Source organism: Anastrepha ludens, chromosome 4 (genome assembly GCF_028408465.1).
Source record: "Anastrepha ludens isolate Willacy chromosome 4, idAnaLude1.1, whole genome shotgun sequence".
Taxonomy (NCBI): domain Eukaryota; kingdom Metazoa; phylum Arthropoda; class Insecta; order Diptera; family Tephritidae; genus Anastrepha; species Anastrepha ludens.
In genome coordinates, this window is record NC_071500.1 from 20,698,326 (window position 1) to 20,723,230 (window position 24,905).

The 24,905-nt window shown below is 37.7% G+C and overlaps 1 protein-coding gene across 3 annotated transcripts; it reads right to left on the minus strand.

Annotated features, from left to right (window-relative positions):
* Window positions 1-1,006: 1,006 nt before the first annotated feature.
* Window positions 1,007-14,678, minus strand: LOC128860273 (dr1-associated corepressor homolog). Of its 3 annotated transcripts, none has more exons than XM_054097689.1 (4): window positions 14,332-14,678; window positions 9,980-10,503; window positions 4,635-6,276; window positions 1,007-2,047 (listed from the first exon to the last, which is right to left on the minus strand). In XM_054097689.1, the coding sequence occupies exons 2-3, from the start codon at window positions 10,115-10,117 to the stop codon at window positions 4,843-4,845; spliced, it is 1,572 nt and encodes a 523-aa protein (XP_053953664.1). In that variant the 5' UTR covers window positions 10,118-10,503; window positions 14,332-14,678; the 3' UTR covers window positions 1,007-2,047; window positions 4,635-4,842. The 3 variants fall into 3 exon arrangements, with proteins under 3 accessions (XP_053953664.1, XP_053953666.1, XP_053953665.1); XM_054097691.1 differs by lacking the exon at window positions 14,332-14,678 and adding an exon at window positions 14,208-14,283; XM_054097690.1 differs by lacking the exon at window positions 14,332-14,678 and adding an exon at window positions 10,875-10,898.
* Window positions 14,679-24,905: the final 10,227 nt, after the last annotated feature.

The following is a 24,905-nucleotide window of genomic DNA, read 5'->3' on the forward strand; positions in this document are numbered from 1 at the left end:
TTGGTTTGCCAAATTTCGTTTTAGTGATTTTTCGCTCAAAGATGAAAAACGCTCTGGTCGTCCAGTCGAAGTTGATGACGCCCTAATGAAAGCAATAACCGATTAGGATCGTCACATTACAACACGTGAGATTGCAGAGAAGCTTCATGTATCACAAACTGAAAGAAACGCATTCAACGCAACGCATTAACAGCTGCAATTTGCTAAAGAAACGTAATCAAAATAAGGCATTTTTAAAACGACTGATAACTGGCGACAAAATATGGGTTATTTACAGCAATATCAAGCGGAGAAGATCGTGGACCAGGCCCAGTGAGCCAATTGAAACAACATCAAAAGCTGATATTCCTCAAAAGAATAATTTGTTATCAGTTTGGTGGGATTACAAAGGAATTGTCTACTTTGAACTCTTACCACCCAACCGAACGATCAATTCTGATGTCCACATTGAAGAACTAAAGAAATGAAACAATGCAGTTGGTATTGTATTCCATCATGACAATGCAAGGCCACACACATCTTTAACCCCTCGGCAAAAATTATTAGAGCTTGGTTGGGATGTTTTGCCCCATCCACCATATGACATCCAGTCCTGACCTTGCACCTTGCTTTTTGTTTCGATCTTTACAAAACTCCTTGTATGGTAAACATTTCAATAATGTTGATGATGTCAAATCGCACCTGATTTAGATTTTTGCTAATAAAACCCAGAAATTTTATGAACGTGGAATTATGATGCTGCCTGAAAGATGGCAAAAGGTCATTGATCCAAATGGGCAATACATTACAGAATAAAGTTATTTAGTTCCATGGAAAAATTGTCTTTGATTTTCTAAAAAAATTCGCAGTTACTTAGTTGCCAACCCAATATATTGATAATCAGGAAGACTATGCTGAATAATAATAAATAATAATAATTAAGTGTATTTCAAACCATATCAAACCCCAAAACGTATTGAACAACCTAGTAACTTCAAAACATTAAATTCCACATAAATTAAACACATTTGTCCGATTTTCTCAATTCAAGTTACTTTTATTTGGGTTACCAATTACGAAAATAGAATTGTGTATACACTTACAATTATTCAAATGCATATACATATGTGTGTACATACACACTTCTTTCGAGAAATTTTATTTCGAGATATTTGCAGTTCACAATAATATTTGTATCTTTGATTTACGACTTACGATTTACTTGAAGTATAGCTAAATACAATTTTGCAGCCTTACCGCCGTCAGTCTATGTTTATGAAAAGCATAAAAAATGTATGCATATACAGGTATGCATATAAAATTTATATAGATAAAAGTACATAATCATATGCACATACATATGTATGCAGGCCCGCATTATTATGCAAAACTTAAATTAGAAAACATTTCAAAGTTGTAAATGTCTTATCAGTAATTATATTTCGTAAACTATTTTAGCGAATGTCCTACATTCATTTGTAAAAAATGTGTAGAGATTTCGAAAAAAGTACGCGCACTTAAATTAAATAACCTTCAACGTTTTCAAATAAAATAATTAATAACTGTATATGTAAAGAAACTTTTTGTTCAACATTTTCATGTGTTTGTATGTCAATCGTTCGCTGGCCACCGATTTTAATAATATAATATTCTATAATTCCACATAGTTGCAGATATTAGCTGTGTGTTTTTTTCTACGCGCATACGCGACTGCCGCATAATAAACGCAAGATACACCTTGCCTCTTCTTTTCTCCAAGGGTTAGCAAGTGGCGAATAGCTGCAGCAACTGGTACAACTGAACAGATGTTGGCAACGCGAGAAGAGAGCTGGCTTGAATTGCATGTGTTGGTAAGGCAGTGCGGTATACAAGTCTATTGAATTATAGACACACCCACTAGCGGCGAATCTTACTCCATAACTTTGTTGTTGCTTTCGTATGCAAATTTTTCGTTAAGTTAATCGAGCATAGAGATAGCGTGCGCCGAAATTACGAATAGAAGAGACCTTATAAAACTTGCAGATGAGGGTAGTTTTTATCGGCTTCAATTTGCAATCTGCTTTATCGACTGTAAATAGTAAACGAAATGTCAGTGAGAATTCTGAAAACAATTAAGACATAACACATGGGTTGAAAGAACCCGAGCCTAACACATAGATGGCACTAGTTGCATTGGTGTATGCACTCTTTATCAGTTAGTACTAACTAGCTGTATTATTAAGACAGCTGTTAAAATTTCATGTTATTCTACTAATTAGTACGTGAGTTATTGTGCTAAGAGCGACGCTACTTTTGTTATTTTCAAAATAATGGATCAAAAAGAATTTGCTGTTTTAAATTTACACTGCTTCTTGATGGAGAAAAATACGGTGCAAGTGAAGCAATGGCTTGAAAAGTGTTATGGGGACTCCGCTCCATCAGAAACAAGCCGTCAAAGTGGTCATAGAGACACCGATGACGCACAATTCAGTGCACGTCCAAATGAGGTGGTAACACCAGAAAACATAAAAAAAAATCTAGAAAATCCTTTTGAATGATCGAAAAGTGCAGTTGCGCGAGTTAGCTGACATCGTGAAGATATCAAAAGAACGAGTTGGCTTTACAGGTATATTACATAAGTATTTGACTATGAGAAAGCTCTGTTCAAAGTGGTTGCCGCCTTTGCTCACTGTTGGCCAAAAACCAGAACGTGTTGATGATTTGCAGCAGTGTTTGGCCATGTTTAAACGTAGGTAATAAAGCGGAATTTTTGCGTTGACATAGGATAAAGAATGAAACATGGATCCATCTCTTCACTGCGTGAACAAAACGATTGTCGTCTGAGTGGACAGCAACTAGTGTACATCGTCCAAAGCGCCGAAAGCAGAGCAATCGGCTGAAAAGATTATGTTCCTTTAAAAAGCGCGCGTCTAATTTTTTTTCTGCTGGAATGTTGGGACAACTGTCCTGCATAGTATCGCAGAGTTTGAGCGAGATTTGTCAATTAGCTTGTTTTCGGCATTTAATTATATCAGTCAACCGTAGGTGTGCTCTGCGATTTTCACTATGGATAAAAATATCGAACAAAGAATTTGTCTTAAATCTTGTGTTTTGAACGGGATTTCGTATGCCGAATCATTGAAAGTATTTCAGAAAGTCTATAGCGAGTCTGTTTTATCAAAAACACGGATCTACGAGTGGTATAAGGCTTTTGCAGAGGACCCAAAAGTCGTGGAAGATTTGCCCCGATTTGGTCGCCCATCAACGTCTTCAACGGTTGAAAACGTCGACAAAGTCAAGGAAATGGTGCTGGAAAACCATCATTTAAGTTTGAGGGAGGTAGCTCGTAACCTTAGCTTGTCTCACGAATCAATTCGCAACATTTTACACCATCAATTGGGCATGAGACGCGTGACTGCTTCACTCGTTCCAATAGAGTTGAATTTCTTTCATCGGAAGAAGGTGGCGGAATGCATGCTTGAGCAAGTGAATCCGGACCCAACGATTATGCAGCGCATTATAACAGGTGATGAGACGTGGTTATATGAGTTTGACATGCAAACCAGTCAACAGGCGGCTGAATTGCGCTATCCACATGAACCGAAACCCAAAAAACCACGTCAAAGTCGGTCAAAAGTGAAAGTGATGCATCTCGTTTTTTTTGATTATCATGGTGTTGTGCACTCGGATTCTCGGAATTCGTTCAAAATAGTGCTACGGTAAATGAAGAATATTATTTGGAAGTTATGCGACGTTTGAGAGAGAATGTGCGTGGGAAATAGCCCAATTTTGGATAGAAAACTCATAGATCTTGCATCATAATAACGCACCGTCTCACAAGGCTCATATTGTGAACACTTTTTTGACTAAAAACTCGACAAATATTATCGAACAACGACCGTATTCACCGGATTTAGCCCCCTGTAACTTTTTCCTTTTCCCAAAAGTTTAATTGTCACTCCACTGACGCCGCTTTGAGTCGATAGAGGCCATTCAGGAGATTTCGCGGAAGGAGCAGAAAAAGATCTCTTCAAACGCGTTTAAAAGGTGCTTTGCTAACTGGACTAATATGTATTGCTTTGAATAGAGCCTATTTTGAAGGCGGCCAAATAAATTTTGATGATTAAACAATTATTTTGCGTTTTATTGAACAATTTCCGGTACTTTTTTGACAGAATGTATAGCGAAATTGGAGCGTTTGAAGGCCAAAATGGCAAAGAAACGTCTGCATATGGCAAAGAAAACAATTTTGTTTCACCAAGGCAACGCACCGGGCCTCAAGTCAATCAAACCAAGGGCAAAACTACATGAATTGAACATCGAATTGCTCCCACATCCATCGTATTCGCCAGATTTCGCTCCCAGCGACTACCAATTGTTCGCAAACCTAAAAAATAATGCTCGGCGGTAAGAAATTTTGCTCGAATGAAGAGCTTATCGCTGAAACTGAGTCCTATTTTGAGGGACAAAAGATAAATCGTTCTACGAAAATGGTATTGAAATGTTAGAGCGGCGCTGAGTTGATTACGTTGTTCTTAATGGAAATTACGTTGATGAATAAAGCTTATTTCGAACGCAAAAAAAAAGTGTTTCCTTTGTCAGGCCCGGGACTTTTCAGTCCATGTGTTATGTAAGTATCAGTACATATTTGTCTATTAATTAAAAACTTTTCTTACCGCTTGCATTTTTCAGATGGTAATTAACTTCAATAAATATTTATTTGATATTTGTTGAACAGTGGTGCCAAATGCTTTTATTGTCGATGTGTGTTTTTTGTTCTGCTGTAAGCGCAGTTACATACGCGCGTAAACAAAAACACGACTGTTATTACTTTCGAACTTCTATTTCGAAACTCCAGCTTTCGAAGTACATATACATGTACCGTTACTGTTTGGCAAATATGTTTGCATTTTGTGTGATTATCTTCTCAATGCAGTCCTTCACACTGTTTTTGTGTGGCTCTGGTATGCTTTCCAGCTTGGGCAGCATCTTGATGAGGAAGTGAAAATCGGTGGACAGGTTGATGTTCTTGTGTGGCACCAGTTCCACTTGGGCTATGGACGTGACGGCTTGACCGTTGCAATTACTCGCATATCTTATATTTGTGTTGCCACTGTTGTTGTTGGTATTAATAGCAGCAAAGCGTTTCATGTCGTTCACGCTGCTATTGCTGCTGTGGTTGTTGTTGCGTGCCGCCGCAGTGCCCGCTGAAACAATGACTGGCGTAGCAGCAGAGATCTGCTTTATTTGACATTGTGTGGCAATTTTATGATTACTATGGTTGCTGCTGCTGCCGCTGCTACTGCTGATATTGCTGAAGTTGCCCCAAATGCTTTCAGTGTTGTTAGTATAGCTGTCACTGAAGTTATTAACTAGGCTAGTGCCATTGCCATTGCCGTTGTACGAAGTGTTGTTGATGTGCGTTGTAATGATTTTTGTGCGATTCTTTTTCGGTGGCAGTGTAATTGGTAGTCTTTCATTGGTGTCCTCAGTCGCCTTTTTTATTAAGTATTGCTCTTGTGGTTGATATTGTTGTTGTTGTTGTGGTTGTAGGGACTCAGTCTTAATTATATTCAGATTGGCAGCACCGTTCAGCAGCTTCGATATCGCCGTCGTGGGCATGGCCGTGGGTGTGGGCGTCGACGCCACACTCGCTAGCCCAGGGCCAACACTCGCAGCATCTTTGGTCTGTATGCGATGCAATATCTCCGGCAATATCTTTTCGAACTTCTCCGTTAGCGCGCCACTATCCGCTTTGTCTGCAAAGAGTGTTAACTTCTTTGAACCACTCGCTCCTACAATTAAGCCGTTCTCTCTTTTTAAATACTTGTGTGCATCTTTAGCAATTAGACCACCTTCATTGCTATCTTCCTCGTCAGGGCAGCTATTCTCCTCCATAATAAGATACATTTTTCTTTTCTGTCCACAGGCCGCACCGCCAGCTACCGCTGATGTGGATGTTTCCGTTCCTGCAGGTTCATCTGATTTTTCGGTAATCATAAATACTTTGCGGTTACGCAACGCTGGCATGGAAGTTGTGGGTTTACAAAGCGAACTGTTGAGTGTGCGCGGCGCCTGAGAGGAAGCATATGAGGTGAGTAAAGGTTTTATTGATTTTGTTGCTGTTGTTGTTGTCCCTGACGTAGATAGCATGGTTTGCGGTGGAGGCGATTCGGTATCGGAGTGTGCATCGCTTATTTGCGATATAGTGGAGGTGACGGATGAAATGGAGTTTGTACGTTTCGGTGCTGTAACAATGATCGTCGACGTACCGCTTTGTGGCGGTTTGCTGAGAACAGCTGAGTGTCGCAGGCGTTTCTGTGGTAAAAGAAAGAGAATTTAATATTTTAGGTACTTGTATATTTATGTACATAAATATGTAATACGAGGGTGGCTCAATAAGTACCCGTGTTTGATTACAGAGGGCGTTGCTGAGGGAAGTTGGTATTAGCATCGTGTTCTACCATCTATCAACCGACGGCAAAACAAATTTCAGACTGTTTGATAGGTTAGTGTGGATTTGGTAGGTATTCGAGTACATCGTGTTTCGTGATTTTCGCTAAGATGGAAAAAGAGCAGCAACGTTTGGCAATTCGCTTTTTGTTTTTGGATGGGGAAAAATGCGAGGAAATAAAAGCAAATTTTAATGCTGTCTATGAGGACGCTTCGCCATCTATGACCACAGTTAGATATTGGCTCAACGAATTTAAACATGGGTGAACAACCCTTTTTAATGAGAAGCGGCTACGACGCCAGGCAGACGTGGTTACCGAGGAAATCATTCAAAAAGTCCACAACATGATTCTCGCTTCTCGCTGATCGACAAACGAAAGTGCGCGAAATAACAGAGGCCATAGGTGTATCGATCGGAGCGGCAATTAAGCTTTTACATGATAAGTTGGCGATGAAAAAATTGTCGGCCCGATGAGTGCCGCCATTGCTCACTGTGGACAACAGTTGGATGCGGTTTAGTAATTTAAGTGAGATTCGAAGAAATGTTTGCGTCGAGTTGTCACCGTTTATGAAACCTGGAGTTATCATTACACACCAGAAACTAAGCAACAATCAGAACCATGGATTTCCTCCAGTGAATCTGCGCCAAAGAAGGTGAAGACCGTCCCATCGGCCGGAAAGGTCATAGCAAAGGATTTTTTAGAAAAGGGAAGAACGATCACTGGACAATACTACAGTTAGTTGGATGAGATTGGACCGATTTCACAAAAAATTGAAGGAGACACGGCCGCATTTGGCGAAAACGAAGTTGCTGTTTTCTCCACTATTACGCATCAGCACATTCATCCGGAATTGTCGCCGCCAAACTGCATGAATTGCGTTATGAATTGATGCAGCACTCCCCGTTCTTACCTGATCCCGCGTCCAGCGACTTTTTCTTGTTCCCTTACAAGAAGAAATGGCCCACGGGGGAAAAAAATTTAGTTCAAACGAGGAAGTCACCGCCGAGACAGAGGCGTATTTTGGAGAGTTCGACAAATACTATTTTTTGGAGGGGTTAAAAAAATGACCAGAGCATTGGGAGAAGTGTCTCTTTCTAAAAAGGGTTGAAAAATAAAAACCAATTTTTTTTTAAATATGCTGCCTTCATTTCTAACACGGGTACTTATTGAACCCCCTCGTATATGTATGGTAGCACAGCAATTATCGCAGTATTTAAGCTATGAAACCGCACTAAAGAAGCTTGTTACGCTTGAAGTTAAATATGTACGTCATTCCCTCAGTCACTAAATGGCGAATGACTTTTGTCAGTAAAATAAAGTTTCTCGTTTTCTCAAAAAAAAAAAAAAAAATTGTTGAATGCAAGATTTAAGAGCACTTCTTCGTAGCATTAATCAAATATTTAGAACCTGATCTAGATTGTAAAGGCGGAAGCAAAAAGATTATGCGTCCGTTTCACAGAATTTTCTTATTCACTTTGAGTCAGTGCAAATCGCGTTCCGCTCCCCTGAAATCGATTAAACTTAGCAGTTTTTACTCGAGTGCCACGTTAACATTATTATATCGGGTATGTTTTAGCTGCGTCAGAACTATCGATATCGATTATGGTACTATGGTTTGACGGCTGAAAAAAGCAAACTGTGCTGACAATTCTGTTCAGTAAGAATTGGCAAGTCATCATGAATCGTTTAACGCCAACAACAACACTTCCAAATTGTGGAAATTTACTTTGAAACAAAATGTTCGCCAAGCTCATAGACCACAGGGGCGGCATTTCCACGACAGTCGGTTCTACGTTACCGAAACGACCAGGATTAATATCCGACCAAGGACTGTCACTACAGCAGCATTTCCCGTAGGTAAGTATGGAGTCCTTTTGAGGAAGGAGCTGCTGACTGAGTTTTTATCCACAAATTAATGCGCTAAACATCGCCGTCATTTGGCTCCAACAAGACGGCGCACCTTGCCATATAGCGCGCTTAGCATTCGATTTATTATAATCGTGGCTATCGACGCCTTCTGGCCAGATTTATTGGGAAGAGTAGTCAAAAATTGGACTGATTGATTTTTTTCTTTTGCATTACAATGAAATGTGTGGAAACTTATTGAGAGAAATGAAATAAAACTAAATAAATCATATATCTGCATATTCTGTTTTTCCATTTTCGCAAAATATTAAGAAATATATCAGGTCAGTCCATAAGTTCGTGCGTATTTTGCCCATAATTTCACCTTTGTGCGATTTTTGCATACAGAAAATTATTCGCGGAATATAACGGAACTATTTATATTTTCTTTGATATATTGCGCATTCAATAAGTGATCTTAATCGCGGAGAGAAGCACGTGTTGTTAAAAAATAAAATGGAATCTTCGAACGCGTGTAAGAGGCATATTTTTTATTTTTTTTATAAAAGTGGTAAAAATGCAACAACTGCTGCTGCAGGAATAAACACTGTGCACTGAGAGGATACCGTGAGTGTAAGAACTGCTCAAAAGTGGTTTTCAAAATTGCGGAATGGTAACTGCGACGTGGAGGATGCCCCGACGCCTTGCTCGAACTCGTAGAAGCTGAGCCAAATTTGACAGTCGATATGATAGCTCAGAGGTTAAATTCATCGCATGGAACAGGCACCTGGTTGAGTTGAGAAAGCTTTCAAGGCTGGGAAAATGGGTTCCGCATAGACTTTCCGTCACCAACCTTCAGCAGAGAGTGAAAGTGTGTTCCCAGCTGCTGCAACGGCTTTAAAATGAAAGTTTTTTGAACCGTATCGTTACTGGTGATGAAAAGTGGGTCCTTTACAATAATCCTGTTCGCAAACGCCAATGGTTAGATGAAGATGAAACACCAGACCCCTACAGATGGCCTTCACCCCAAGAAGATTCTCCTGTCTATTTGGTGGCATATGGCCGGTATTGTTTATTATGAACTTCTGGAATCAAACCAGACGATAACTGCTGATTATTATTCCCAACAGCTATCAAACCTAAATGAGGCACTTAGATCGAATGAGGAAAGATCGACCGTCTTTAGTGAATAGACGCAAAGTTATGTTTCACCACGACAACGCAAGACCTCATACCGCAAGGCAAACATTAGGCAAGCTGAACGAGCTCGGATGGGAGCTAATGCCGCATCCACCATACTCTCCGGATATTGCACCTTGTGATTATCACCGTTTCCGTGGACTTCAATCCCATATGAGTAACAAGAACTACTCCTCAAATGAAGCTATAAAAAGCGATATCGAAACGTATTTTGGCTCCAAGGACAAAAAATTTTTTGAGCAGGAAATTAAAAGTTTGCCTAAATGCTGGGAAGACATTGTAAATAATGAAGGAAAATATATTATTGATTAATAAATACTTTAAACATCTTTTTTATTAATTTTAAAACCACCTTTAAAAAACGCACGAACTTATGGACTGACCTGATAGAGCACCTTAAAAAAAATCGTATCTGTGTCAAATAAGGAGTGAGTAACTATATATTGTACAATATCCCAACATATCGTACAACATTAATTGTTAGATATATACGCCCCCGCTTCTATACCAGCACTACTTACCTTAACATCGTCGAGTGGCGCTGCAATATGACACACCGTTGTCCCCGGCTTGGTTATGGCAGCGACTGTGGCGGTTGATGCCATTAACGCATCCTTCTGCATACGCGTCGGCGTAGTTTTTATTCGTGTTTTAGCCATCGTCTATGCTTGCGACAGTTGTTCGGTGTGCGAGTGTATGTATGCACTCGTATATGCGACACTTTAAATAGGTTCGCTGTTTTGTTTAGTCGTTGCGCGACCCTTGAAACCCATACAAAAGCCACGCCACCGGGCTCTTTCATCGACGTCTTCTTCGTTTTCGGCTGCTTACGTTTTGTAATTTTTTTTGCAAAATATGCTGCAGCCGAACACCATCACCAATGAGCGACTGGTGCACCAGAGTGCGTTGACGTTCTTCACTCTTCTCCTCTGTTCTTCAGCTATGCTCTTTCGTTTTTGTTTTATAGTTCACCTTGAAGTTTATAAGCGTATGCTACGAGCGGCGGCGACGACTTGACAATGAGGCAGCTGCAACTCCAAATAAACTGGTTGTAGGATAATGTTGCACCAAAACGGGAAAAAAGGAAAAAAACAAAACGAGAATTTCAAATTATTTGAGAGTTCTGCATAGTAAGACTTCCCTCACCCCGACCCCTATAAGTGCACTAAATATATGTAGGTGTGTGTATACGCACACCAATGTTTGTTTATATACGAAAGCTTTTACGGCTTTATTGACAGGCCATTGCCATTGATTAACAGAGCTTTCGTTATAGAGCTTCGGCGCTTATATGTATGTATTGTATTTATAAATATATTTGAAGATTCTTGTCAACGGCGAATAAGTAATTGCAGCAATGCACGCAGCTAAAGCTTTGAGAGCCAATATGCAAGCGAAACTCAATGAACTTCTTACCCCTACCCCAAGTGCACATTCAGTGTAATTTTTGCTATCCAACACGTTACGAAGCCAATAGAAACTTGATATTTTTGCACTGGTTTGGTTAGAAATTTCCAGTATTGTGAAAAAAGCACTTCCAACTCCAAAAAAAAATACAACAAAAAACGAAAGACGAAAATTAACAGCGGAGAACGAAAAACGGTAATTTCGTGGAAGAATTGTTTTTTGTTTTACTTTTAGTGGCCTCTAAATACAGAGGCGGTGAAAATAATAGCATAGAGAACATTTTGTTAAGTTTTGACTATTTATTTCTTTTTGTTTAATTTTTTACATACCACAACAAAAGCGTATAACTCAAAGTTTCAAATAATATGAAAAATTTGAAAAAAAAATCCAAAGAATTTTAATATAGGGTGGGCCATGTAAAATTTGCTTTTTGAATCGGCTATGAAAAAAAACTAATCAATATTTTTTCAAACTTTTTTTTTTATTTTGAATATTGAACATTGTCATTTATGAATGAGAAATAACATCGTTCAAATGACTACCACGACTGGCTTTACAGTAGGCCATTCGATCAACCAATTTTTAAGCACAATTTCGATTGTTTGGGCTCCAATTTCATGAATGGCAACTTCGATTTCGTGTTTTAAAGCATTAATCGTCTCTGGATGGTTCGCATAGCAATTGTCCTTAACGGCTCCCCACAAAAAATAGTCCAACGGGCTTAAATCACAGCTCCGAGGCGGCTAATTGATATCGGAATTCAAAAACGGTAGCCAAAAGTTCGAGTGAAACTTTGCAGAGTGACAAGTTGCACCGTCCTGTTGAAATCAAATGTCGTCCATGTCATCCTCTCCAATTTTTGGAAACAAAAACTCGTTGAGCATGTCACGGTAACGCTCGCCATTTACTGTAACCGCGGAAGAAGAAGAAGACTCACCACTTTGGAAATAGGTTTTCAATATTTCCCAAGGCTCCGACTCCATGCAGTATCCCCTCACTTGTTTTGAGAGAAATATTACGAATTTTGAATGAATACGAATGAAATTCACAGGAGATGTTGATTTCGTGCTTATTTTGCTAAAACTAGCACCAACACTATTCAGTTAATAATAGGTTTTAAGTTATTTGTTGATAAAATTTGTCTTTTACCTTCACCAAATTTTGATACAATAAGTGCATTTATCACATTTATTTTAATAAATATTCAAACTACATTAACATACACACACGTTTTTAACTCTTTTTATTGATATATACCATAAATTAAGAATTTAAATTGCATTTATAACTTGCAAACACTTGACGCGCCAGCTAAATTTACAATAACTGAAAAGCAAGGCTGAATGGAGTGCTGCCAGAAGCAAAAAATAATAAAAAAATAGAATGCGATTGAAAACGAAGCAACATAGGAACATAATTTCCACACACTCTTTTTTGTTAGAATAATGAGGGAATGGGGGTTTTCAACCTCTAAGGTGTATATATTGAGTTCATAAATATATATAAATTCAATATCGATATGATTTTCGAAATACAGTTCAGCTTCACGTAAAATTCCTACGCGAAAAGGAGTACTACGCAAAAATACTGTGGATTGCCTAGCCGGAGTTGGACTGATGAGGGTTATTTTTTTGAAGCGCGGCCGAAGGCCGCCCACGCGAAAAAGAGTTCTACGCAAAAATACTGTGGATTGCGTAGCCGGAGTTGGACTGATGAGGGTTATTTTTTTGAAGTGCGCAGAAGAAAGTTTTACGCAAAAATACTGTGGACAGCATAGACGATTTTTTATTCCAAATTTTCGGCTGCGGCGCTTTTTTTTCTTTTTTTTTAAATATATATATGTATATATATATACCATATATTCATAATATAGTGAAAATTTGGAATAAAAAATCGCGCGATTTTTTATTCCAAATTTTCGCCTGCGGCGCTTTTTTTTTAAATATATATATGTATAATATAGTGAAAATTTGGAATTAAAAATCGCGCGATTTTTTATTCCAAATTTTCGACTGCGGCGCTTTTTTTTTTTTAAATATATATATGTATATATATATATCATATATTCATAATATAGGGAAAATTTGGAATTAAAAATCGCGCGATTTTGTATTCCAAATTTTCGCCTGCGGCGCTTTTTTTCTTTTTTTTTAAATATATATATGTATATATATATATCATATATATATATCATATATTCAAAATGCATACAATCAAACATACTTTACTGAAAACCAAGCATTAATATATATATGTATATAAATATATACATATATCCATAAATATACCTATATATATATATATATATATATGAATAGACGTATATAATATAGAAATAATTTATAAAATTTTGTATTTCTATTCATTTATTATCTTCTAAAATTGTTTATTTATACGATGTCTGGCAGCACTTCGGCTGGTTGTAGTAACCAAAATAGGAGGATTCTTGGTCAATTTTACAATTTTTAAACTCAAATAACTTAAAAACTATAAGCCGCCGCCAAGTGAGGTCCATTTCGTAAATGTCAAACCTTTAAGTAAATTATGAACACATTTGACATGTATTTTGTGTTACCATTCTCAAAAAATAGATGGTTCAAAAAGCAAACGCTATATGGCCCACCCTGTAAATATATCAAACTTTTTAACTGGTTTTGAAACTCAAAAATTTGTGTCGACGTATATTTTTTGTTGGCGGCATTTTTGCATTTCCTTTCCCATAACGAATGTTCGAAATTTTTTCCATTCACCCAAAATGCGCAACACTGAACAACAAAAAGTATCAAAAATCAACGGGGATTTGTAGTCTCTTTAAACATGCACACTATCGCATATGCAGGTTTATACCAAAATTTAATGAGCTACAAAACTGCATACCCGGACTAAAAAGTTTGAAATTTTGCTGAAAACTTGTTTAATTTTTTAAAGTGATTTTTGTTGTAGTGTTGTATGAATTATATTTTAATAAAAACAATAAAAAAATAAATATTCAAAACTTTGCAATATGTCGAGTTTTTATTATTTTGACCACCACTGTATATACACGCCAACGAGCTGGTGCCGGATGTGGTGTCGTATATGAAGGCGCTGCAGCAGCAATGCTTGGAGTTGGAATTGGAGTTGGCCGCTAACGCCAACACTCGTACCCCTACCATTACCATTGCGTGCAAGAACTTGCTGAACAAGTTTAAGGTCAAGTTTAAATACTAAACCAAACTCACTAAAATGCTGCTACATACGCGGACAACGATTGCAAATACACAATTCACTTTGTTGCAAAGCACTCTATACTCCACAATGGAGTTGGTGGATAGACTGCTGCTCGATGGCCAACTGACTCACCTAAATTTCCACTTAGTAAAATAATTTTCAAATGCATCTTAACCACTCCCACACTAAGTTCACTGTTATCACAGCTTAGCTTTTTCAATTCAAGCAGAAAAAAAACTATATATAATTTTCTTACACTCTCTTTCTTCCCAATGGTGCGAAATTGCATACTCAGTGCCACGGTCCAATTAGCTAGCGACGCTTTTTATTATATTTCTTCCATTTCTTCGAAAGTTCAACCAACAATCAACTAAACTAGCAGTTCACAGTATGAAGCAGTAGTAAAAACAAAAAGGTAGCGCAAACAAAATCACTATAGCATCGCCGCGATCGACCGATCGTGTCCGGAGTTCTTTGTTTACTGGATGTGCAATTTCTTCTGCTTTTCTGCTGCAGCTTTAAAATTAGAATCCCAATTGCAGCACCGCCACCACCGCCAACCTCTCGCCAATGCTATTAAGTGCGCTTTTCTGCACTTGCTGTTATGCTTTTTTGCCAGGCTTTATACATCCTCGACCGCCGCTGCCTGCACCAAAGCCTTTTGAGAACATACATACATATGTTCGTATATGCATACACCAGCCCCTCCATATATTTTTCCCTCTCTGTTGCTTCCTTTTGAAATTATGTTTACGCTCGAACTTTTACGTTGCATACAATATTCAACGAAAGCAGCGCAAAAGCGGTTGGAAGTTCTTGCCCGCGAAAAGTTCCTGTGTACACTACAACTTCATTAAAGTTCCTCATACCCAGGTTATCAATGCCTCAATCGTTGCCAATGCAAGAGTACATGGGATAAGTGAGTACGCGTAAAGCCTGAAAGCGCTTTTGCATTTATTTATGTAGACATACGAGTACATACACTTGTATGTATTGTTTGTTTTCAGTTCACACATATTCATAAATATATATACATATGTGTACGAGTAAACCCATGCAAGTTTACACTAAAACATTTATTTATGTATCATCACGTACTCTTCCTACAATTCCCCTTCGTTGGAGTGTACGTACTCCATAATATTTATTTAGAAATGCAGAGAATGAAGTTTGGCTCTCCCATTGCACTTCCGAGAATGTGCAAATTTGTTATTGCTGCATTTGGCTGAGTATCGAAAGTGGACGTTGTTGCACAAAAATAGTTCAAATTTTACAAGCACTTGGTGTAACTTATAAGAAAAAGAGAGAAGACTTTGTCATTATGAGTATTGCATTTTTTTTAGAAAACTTATAGAAATATTGGTTATGCTAGTTTTCTTGTGATCCATGGTTTTAATGTATGTATGTATATAAAAAAGGGGGCTGCTGCATTTCTTATACCAGATTTTTGCCTTCATTGTAAATATAAAAAAAGCCTTATAAATAAAAGTTTTAAACAAAAACTTAACAAATTTAAAAATATTGTCATAAAACTTCAACTTCGAGGAACTACAGTTTTAAACCGACTCCGAACGGCAAATATTTTTTTTGAGGAGCTTTTTCATGGCAGAAATACACTCGGAGACTTGCCATTGGCTGCCGAGGTCATTTTGGTGTTTCATGGAAATTCGAACTTACGTTCTTCGAATTCCGAATGGTATTCACGCACCAACCCATTCGCCTACGGCGGCCGAGCCGTTATATAGGCCTTTAGTTTATAACTACAATATTTATGTTTCAAGTCGAGCATTTTCTTCCATTTAAAAGTCTTCTGACTTTACTACATAAAACTCATATTCAAAAGAAGGATGTAGGGACTTCCTCTATTGTGAAAAACATATGTACTACCCAACGTAGGTTCGAATCTCGGTGAAACAGCAAAATTAAGAAAAACATTTTTCTATTAACGGTCGCCCCTCGGCAGCCAATGGCAAATCTCCGAGTGTATTTCTGCCATGAAAAAGCTCCTCATAAAAAATATCTGCCGTTCGGAGTCAGCTTGAGACTGTAGGTCCCTTTATTTGTGGAACAACATCAAGACGCACACCACAAATAGGAAGAGGAGCTCGGCCAAACACCCAAAAAGGGTGTACGCGCCAATTATATATATATATACTACCCAACAACAACAACACCCAAAAACTCTTAGGCAAAGTAGCACCTCGATAGTTTCAGGGCATACAGAAAATAGTATACTTATTTTTCAATTCAATAATTTGAACAAAATAATTAGTTCAAAATGTTCGATTTGATTTTGTTTTTTTTTGAAATAGGCTATGTATCAAATTTCTCCTAAAAAACTTAGTTTTTGTGTCCTTCTACTTCTTAATTGACGCGATAACCGCTTTGGAGATTTTGGCCGAGTTTAAAAAAGCGCGCCAGTCGTTTCTTTCTCCTGCTTACCGGCGCCAGTTGGAAACACCAAGTGAAGCCAAGTCCTTCTTCACCTGATCTATCCAACGCAGAGGAGGTCTTCCTTTTCTTCTGCTACCACCAGCTGGTACCGCATCGAATACTTTCAAAGCCGGAGCGTTTATATCCATTCGGACGACATGACCCAGCCAACGTAGCCGCTGGATCTTTATTCGCTGCGCTATGTCTATGTCGTCGTAAAGCTCCTACAGCTCATCGTTCCATCGTCTGCGATATTCGCCGTCGCCAACGTGCAAAGGTCCAAAAATCTTACGCAGAATCTTTCTCTTAAACCCTCCAATCGTCGCTTCATCGGATGTTGCCATCGTGCACGCTTAGGACGGGCATGATGAGAGCCTTGTAGAGTGTTAGTTTTGTTCGTCGAGAGGAGGTCTTTACTACTCAGTTGCCTACTTAGTTCAAAGTAGCACTTGTTGGCAAGAGAGATCCTACGTTAGATTTTCATGCTGACATTGTTATCGGTGTTAATGCTGGTTCCTAATTAATTCCTGGTCCACGATCAGCAAAAAGGCATGTCTAGCATAATTCAATTTTGAACATCAAGCCAACAAATTGGAGGAGAGGATCGGAAAAACACCAGCTCAACAGGGGAGTATATATAAAATATGTATGTTAGGACAGGTCAATTTATATGGAATAATTTTTGGCAACATCGTTTCTAGCAGATTCAAATTGTAAGAAAAAAATTACATTAGTAAGTAGCTCTAAAGTCGATTTAAAATGGAGCCGAACATTTTAAAACAAGCTACACTTGTGCTCGGGATATTTTTCATGCTAAAATTTGTTCGTACATTCTTTACGATAATAAAAGCAATAAGCTCATATTGTATTAGGTCCAAAAATGTTCAACGGAGCAGGGATGCCATAGAAAGGCTAGTCACAAACAGAAGGCAGCACATCTATTGGGTACCTGGTCACAAAGGCATTATGGGGAACGAAATAGTAGATGAGATACCAAAAAGTGCTGTTAGACTACCATTTGAACAAGAGAACGACATACTAAACCCGCTAAATACAGAATACAACGAAATGGACGACTGCATGAAAAAGCGAGTGGAAGCTAAGTGGGCTCATCTGAGCACATACAAACCACAAAAGTCATGCGTAGAACAAAGTGCAAAAAACTGACTCAATTCGTGCTTACGCTCTGACGAAAGGACTGCAGAGCTATTATGCATACCTATAATAACAGGTCATAACCTATTGGCCGCACATGCTCACAAAATAGGGATTGCTAACACGGAGAATTGCGAGAAATGCAGAGAGGATGTTGAGGAAATTTTAAAACAGCTTCTGAGCCCCACGATTTGAGGATCTGGAGGACGTCTCAAAAGCAGATCTTCCAGCTCTGCTTAGATTCGCCGAAAGCGTTGACATCCTACGCGATGTCTATTTTCAGTATTCATAGAGGTGGGTCTACATCTGGTATCGCTAGGGACCAAGAGGTCTATGCGTGGCTTAATGCCAATCAGGCCAACTTCTCCTTTTATGATAATATTACTTATTACGAGGTGTGTTCAAAAAATAAGGCAAATTTTCACATTTCGCGGGCTACGTACATTCGACTTTCGATTACTATTTTGGTGCACTCGTCTCGAAGATATGTTCACGGTTTTAGCCATAAAGCGTGTTCAGTTTGTTTGTGAGAGGCGTAAATAAGACAAGTGTTTTGCGTGTTCGGCGATTTTCTGCTAACGAAAAAAATGCATCAAAGAAGTTGCATCGAATTTTGTGTAAAAAATTGAATTAAGTGCTAAAAAACACTTGAAATGTTGAAAGTGGCATACGGCGAGAGTACTATGAGTCAAAAAAATGTTTACAAGTGGTCCAAGCTTTTCACAGAAGGTCGAGAAGATGGGAATGACGACGCTCGCTCTGGACGCCCCAGCACATCAACAATCGATGAAAATGTTGGGAAAGTGAAGAAAATTGTTATTGACAATCGTCGATTCACAATTAGAGAAAAGAGAAGTTGCTGAGGATGTCGGCATATCGGTTGGCTTATGCCATGCAATCTTTTCGGAAATTTTGGGCATGAAGCGTGTGGCAGCGAAGTTCGTTCCAAAATTGCTGAATTTTGACCAAAAACAACGTCGCATGAGCAGCGCTCAGGAATTGTTCAATGACGCCAACAATGATCTACAGTGACTCACAGCTTATTTGATGCAACCAAAAAAATTATGAAAATATCAAATATATTTTATGGTATTTCCATTACAGAAAAAAATCTGATATTTTTTTATTATTAAACTAGCATCACCCAGTGGGCTTCGCACCACCATACATAAAATGTTTTTTTTTTTATCGCAAGAAATTTTTCATATTAAGTTTTCTTTATAGAACTCGTAAAATGTTTAAACAGTTGAATTAGTTGATTTTTTTCATTCAACATACTTTCTAAAGATGTCACAATAGCCTTTTCTGTACTTTTTTAAAATTTGATTGTGGTGGTCACCTATATACAGGTAAGGTGAAAGAGCCGATAAAAACTTGTAATTAAACTTTGATTCTTTAATTTCCATTTCAATTTTTTACGCTAAATAAATTATGCTAAAATAAATAAAGTTAAAAAGGTTTTTCCAGTTCCTTGAATGCTCCAGTTTTTATTATATTTTCGCCCAAAATTAATATTAACATAATACACTTACAACCACAACAGTACAACAGAAACGCTCATAAGCGGCTGTGTATTTGTTATTGTTTTTCCCATACAGGCATTTCGTATGAGAGGAAACCATTACTCACATAAAATATCATAACTCAGGAACGGCTGCACCGATTTCAATCAAACTTCACACAAACCACCTCCTCAAAGATAGAAAAGAACTCTAAAATTTTTGTGTCAATCGGTTCGGCGGTTCTTGAGTTATAAGATTACCAAGGAAATGTAATATACAACGACAACTTGAAATAACCCGGGATCAGCAGTGTGGTTAGGAATTTCAGCTGGTATAAGGCTATCGATTTGATCCGGAGTTATTTTATGTACCAGCCAAATTAGTATACATATGTGCGTGCGGCAATCCCCTTTTCTGCCATTCGATGGAGTACATATGGCAACGCACCTCCCCAAATACATATAATTTCACAATTAAATCCATAAGTGCTTTACATTTTTGCTGAAATGGATACTCATGTGGTTCAAACACATCCTAGGGTTATCCAGGTCCACGTTTTGGTCTATATCTCGAGACCCTAGTTACAGAGGGGCATTAAAAATACTCTATACTATAGAATCATCAGCAGCTTGCATTTGCTACCCATATTGTACAAACACATCCTAGGGTTACCCGGGTCCACGTTTTGGATTATATCTCGAGACCCTAGTCACGGAACGGTATGAAAAATACTCTATACCATAGAAATCATCAACAGCTTCCATTTGCTACCCATATTGTACGAACACATCCTTAAGTTATCGGGGTCCACATTTTGGGCGATATCTCGAGACCCTAGCCACGGAGCGGCATCAAAAATACTCTATACTATAGAATCATCAGCAGCTTCCATTTGCTACCCATATTGTACAAACACATCCTAGGGTTACCCGGGTCCACGTTTTGGATTATATCCCGAGACCCTAGTCACGGAACGGTATGAAAAATACTCTATACTATAGAAATCATCAACAGCTCCCATTTGCTACCCATATTGTACGAACACATCCTTAAGTTATCGGTGTCCACATTTTGGGAGATATCTCGAGACCCTAGTCACGGAGCGGCATCAAAAATACTCTATACTATAGAATCATCAGCAGCTTCCATTTGCTACCCATATTGTACAAACACATCCTAGGGTTACCCGGTTCCACGTTATGGATTATATCTCGAGACCCTAGTCACGGAACGGTATGAAAAATACTCTATACTATAGAAATCATCAACAGCTCCCATTTGCTACCCATATTGTACGAACACATCCTTAAGTTATCGGTGTCCACATTTTGGGAGATATCTCGAGACCCTAGTCACGGAGCGGCATCAAAAATACTCTATACTATAGAATCATCAGCAGCTTCCATTTGCTACCCATATTGTACAAACACATCCTAGGGTTACCCGGGTCCATGTTTTGGATTATATCTCGAGACCCTAGTCACGGAACGGTATGAAAAATACTCTATACTATAGAAATCATCAACAGCTCCCATTTGCTACTCATATTGTACGAACACATCCTTAAGTTATCGGGGTCCACATTTTGGGCGATATCTCGAGACCCTAGTCACGGAGGCATCAAAAATACTCTATACTATAGAATCATCAACAGCTTCCATTTGCTACCCATATTGTACAAACACATCCTAGGGTTACCTGGGTTCACGTTTTGGCCTATTTCTCGAGACCCTGGTATCCGATTCTTAAAATTTTAAAACACAAACCATCTACGGAATAGTCCAAACAAAGCCTAAAAATTTGGTTTGGATAGGTGAGCCCGTTCTTGAGTTATAAGATTATCAAGGAAATGTAACTTCTTTTTATATATATAGATAACATGTTTTATTTAATAACAAAAAATGTTTCTTCATAAGAAAGATATGGCAAAATAAAATAATTCAGTTACAGTTTTGAAGTCACAGCTTAAATAATGCATTAAATTAAAAGTATTCAAAAAACGTAAACACATCAGTATTACGTTTTCATGATTAGTGGAGTATCCCTTTTGATTCAGAACAGCTTTTAATCGGGCATTCATAGATTCTACAAGTTTTCCTATATAATAGGAACTAATTTTATCCCATTCTCCCTGTAGTGCCCGTTTCAGATCAGAAACATTAGAAATATTGTGGTTTCTTATTTTATTTTCCAGCACTGACCACAAATTCTCAATAACGTTGAGATCTGGACTCTGTGCAGGTGTCTGTGCTACATGTTGGCAGTTCCAGATAAGCCAAGTTACAATACCAGACGTAAGCTTGGGATGGTTGTCTTGGTAGAACCTAAACGAATCGCCAATGCGCATTTTACTAAATAATCTTTTAGCAGGTCCAGATACATCTCTTTATTCATGTTTCTTTCGATAAATGTTAAATTTTCGACGCCTGCAACCCCGTACCATCACACTGCCCCCGCCGTGTTTAACTGTAGAGCGCAAATTGTATGGTTGAAGCGCGGTGTTTGGTTTTCTCCAAACGCAGAACTTCCCATCAGATCTGAAAAGGTTTCATGCGCAAAAACAACGGACTTCCAGAACGAAATGTCTTTGTTTAAATATTGTCTGCAAAACTATATTCTTTGTTTTCTGTTACGAGCATTAATCAACGGCTTATTTCGGGCAGTCCTTCCATGAAAATTTTTTTCGCACGGAACTCTACGAACAGTTTCTGGGTAACAGATCTTGCCCAAGTATTTTTCGACTTCGTTCGTTAATTTTGGAGCGCTTAAATCGGGTTTTTCTTTAACTTTGCGAACAATCCACCTCTTATCTGCATTATTAAATATTTTATTTGGCGCAGATTTGCCCTTATCTTCTATCCTGTTTTCGTGGCGAAACCTTTCTATAAAGTGCTGGACAGTTGAGACACTAATAACAACAATTTCCGCAATTTTTCGTTGGCTTTTTCCCTCTTTATAATAACGAATAACGTTTTCCCATTTTAAAAAATTTAAATTTTTTCAACTTTTCTTTACAAAAAGAATGACTTAAGGCACTAAGCTAAACAGAAAAAAATCATTTAACCGTTATTGTATTCTCGGAGAAAATATAAAATACTCTACATCATTTAATCTGTGACCATATTTTGATGAGAAAACTATTTGTTTCTAAATTTTTTCAACAAGCATTGTTTTTGTTATTGTTTTGTCTGTAGTGGTAAACAGTACATACTAGGCCGGGTCGATTTGTGGGGAGGCGAAAAAATCCCCCATTGCTCTGTGAAAATCATATTCTAGGGATCAAAATAAGAAACTTTGCCGAAGGAACCATACCTCTAAAACGAATTCTGATGTCCCCCAATTTGGGTTGAGTGATTTTGCAGTAGTGCATCACAAGGGCTTCCGGTACTTCTAAAGCTTATTCCTTGTATTACTTTGAAGTTCTGTGCCGTTTGCATGAAGCAATACAAAAAAACGTCCGGAATTTTGGGAAAACAATGCATGGCTTTTGCTAAAAACAGCCCATGAAACGACGGCGGTTTATGACGATTGAGGAGATAAAAACCGAATCGCGGAGAGAGCTCAAAGACATACAAAAAAGTGCATATCCGAACTGCTTCGAGGATGGGAAAAACGCTGGAACAAGGGGGACTACTTTGAAGGAAATAAAATAGAAATTGATGAATTAAAAAAAATTTTTGATAAAATTAATAATTCACCTTATTTTTTGAACAGACGGTACATATAGTACATACAGTTAATAGCAGAAGTAAGTATACACCGGACACGTTTTCAATTTTCCCCCAATCGATTCCTTCAAACAACCTAAGTTATAACAAAATTGTGTTTTATTTACATGAATGAAATACAAGAATTATATTTAATCCAAATACTGACAAAATTTTAAAAAGGAACAAAATTATAACTTTTTATATTAAACTTTATAAAAATTCATGTCTCAAAAGTAAGTATACAGTTCATCACATTATTAATTTCTGAAATCAAAAACATAATTAAAATCAAATCCTAGTATTTGGTAGGATAACCATTAGACTTTACAATAGCTTTAGGGGGGGAGCCTGGTTTATAAGGTCAAAAAAATCATTTTTTTTTTCGTTTTAAACGATTCCTAATATATTTCAGAATATTCACACAAAGTTACAGAGCCTAATTCTCAATATTTCCGTAGATACAAAGCCAAAGGTAGGCGAGCGTTAGGTAGTTACGCTGTGACCGGACAGCTATAGTACAAACTTTATTTTCTTTGCTCGACTTTTCAATTTTATGACTTCTTTAAATTGGCGTACATGAATAAAAAAAACTAATGAACCTTTTGAAATGAATCATAGCTTGTTCCCTTCAGTATTAAATTCTCTTCTATTTGCACTAACAAAACAGATAAAAAAAAAATTTCAAGATTTTTATACCAAGTTGAAGTGAATTTTTTTTATAGAAAGGCATTTTTTCTTTAAAATCTCCAAAAAGTTGAAATTTTGGAATTTCTCTTAGTTTTCTTAGTTCATCTAGAATAAAAAATCATGATAATTAGAAATCCATTTGAATTTTTTGCTTTAGATAATAATTACGAGCTGTATCTTGTACGCCAGTTGGAAACTCCAGCGTTGCAGCGCTCTACTAATTTCTATGTTAAACATTTTTTTCAACTTATTTTAACCAGTACAAAAATTTGTTATACTTTTTAAATGTTCATTAAAAGATAGAAAAAACTTTGCAGTGATAAATTAATTTTTTCCTTAAAAAAAATCGCAAAGAGATGCAATTTTTAGACCTCATAAACCAGGATCCCCCCTTAAGTCGTGATTGCATTGATTTCACCAAGTTTTCAGTTACAGCTGGTAGTATTTTATTCCATTCCTCTTGAAGGACGTTTTTCAGTTGTTCCTTATTTCTAATCGGATGTTTACGTATTTGTCGCTGTAAATGTTCCCATAAATGTTCGATTGGGTTGGTATCCGGGGACTCTGGCGGTGTTTTCAGCTGTTCTCGCACATTGTATAACAGCCACTCTCGTACAATGTTAGATGTGTGCTTGGGGTCATTATCCTGCTGGAAGATAAACGTTCCTGCAAGGCCCAATTTCGTAGCGCTTTCTTTTAAATTATTTTTCAAAATATTTAAATAACCATATCGGTCCATAATATTTTCGATAAATACCAAGTTTTCAACCCCGTTCGCAGCCATACATCCCCAAACCATCACAGAGCCCCCTCCATGCTTCACAGTGCCGGTCATATTGTTTGGATCCAATTCCACGTTAACTTTTCTCCAAACTTTTTCACGGCCATCAGATCCACAGATACTGAACTTACACTCATCAGAAAATATGACTTGGTTCCAAAATGTTTGGTCCTATTTTTCATGATCATCCGTTTACTCCGATTGACACTACTCGAGAAGGTCTTTGTCCTAACATTGCGCCCATGATAACTGGCACTATGCAAAACCCGGCGAATAGTTAGGGTGCTAAATTGTTTTCCAGTCTCATTTTTAACTTCAGATTTAAATTTAGGGCTACTTATTTTGGGGTTTGTCCTGATTTTCCGTACGACTAAGCTTTTTTCTCTGGGGCTTAAGAGCGGCGGACGCCCACAACACTCTTTATTAGTGGTGCTTCCCGCACTTTTATATTTATTCACAATATTTTGAACTGTAGCAAAACTCCTATCTATTAAACGAGCGATTTCTCGCAATGATTTATTTTCCTTGTGATATTTTATAATCAGTTTTTTTAAATCATTAG

What these genes read in the sequence shown, in the direction of transcription:
- LOC128860273 (XM_054097689.1), bottom strand. Translation starts at nt 10,117, where the DNA reads ATGGCTAAAACACGAATAAAAACTACGCCGACGCGTATGCAGAAGGAT. An exon ending in CGCCACTCGACGATGTTAAG is followed by an intron (nt 6,277 to 9,979) that starts GTAAGTAGTGCT and finishes CTTTTACCACAG; the next exon opens with AAACGCCTGCGACACTCAGC.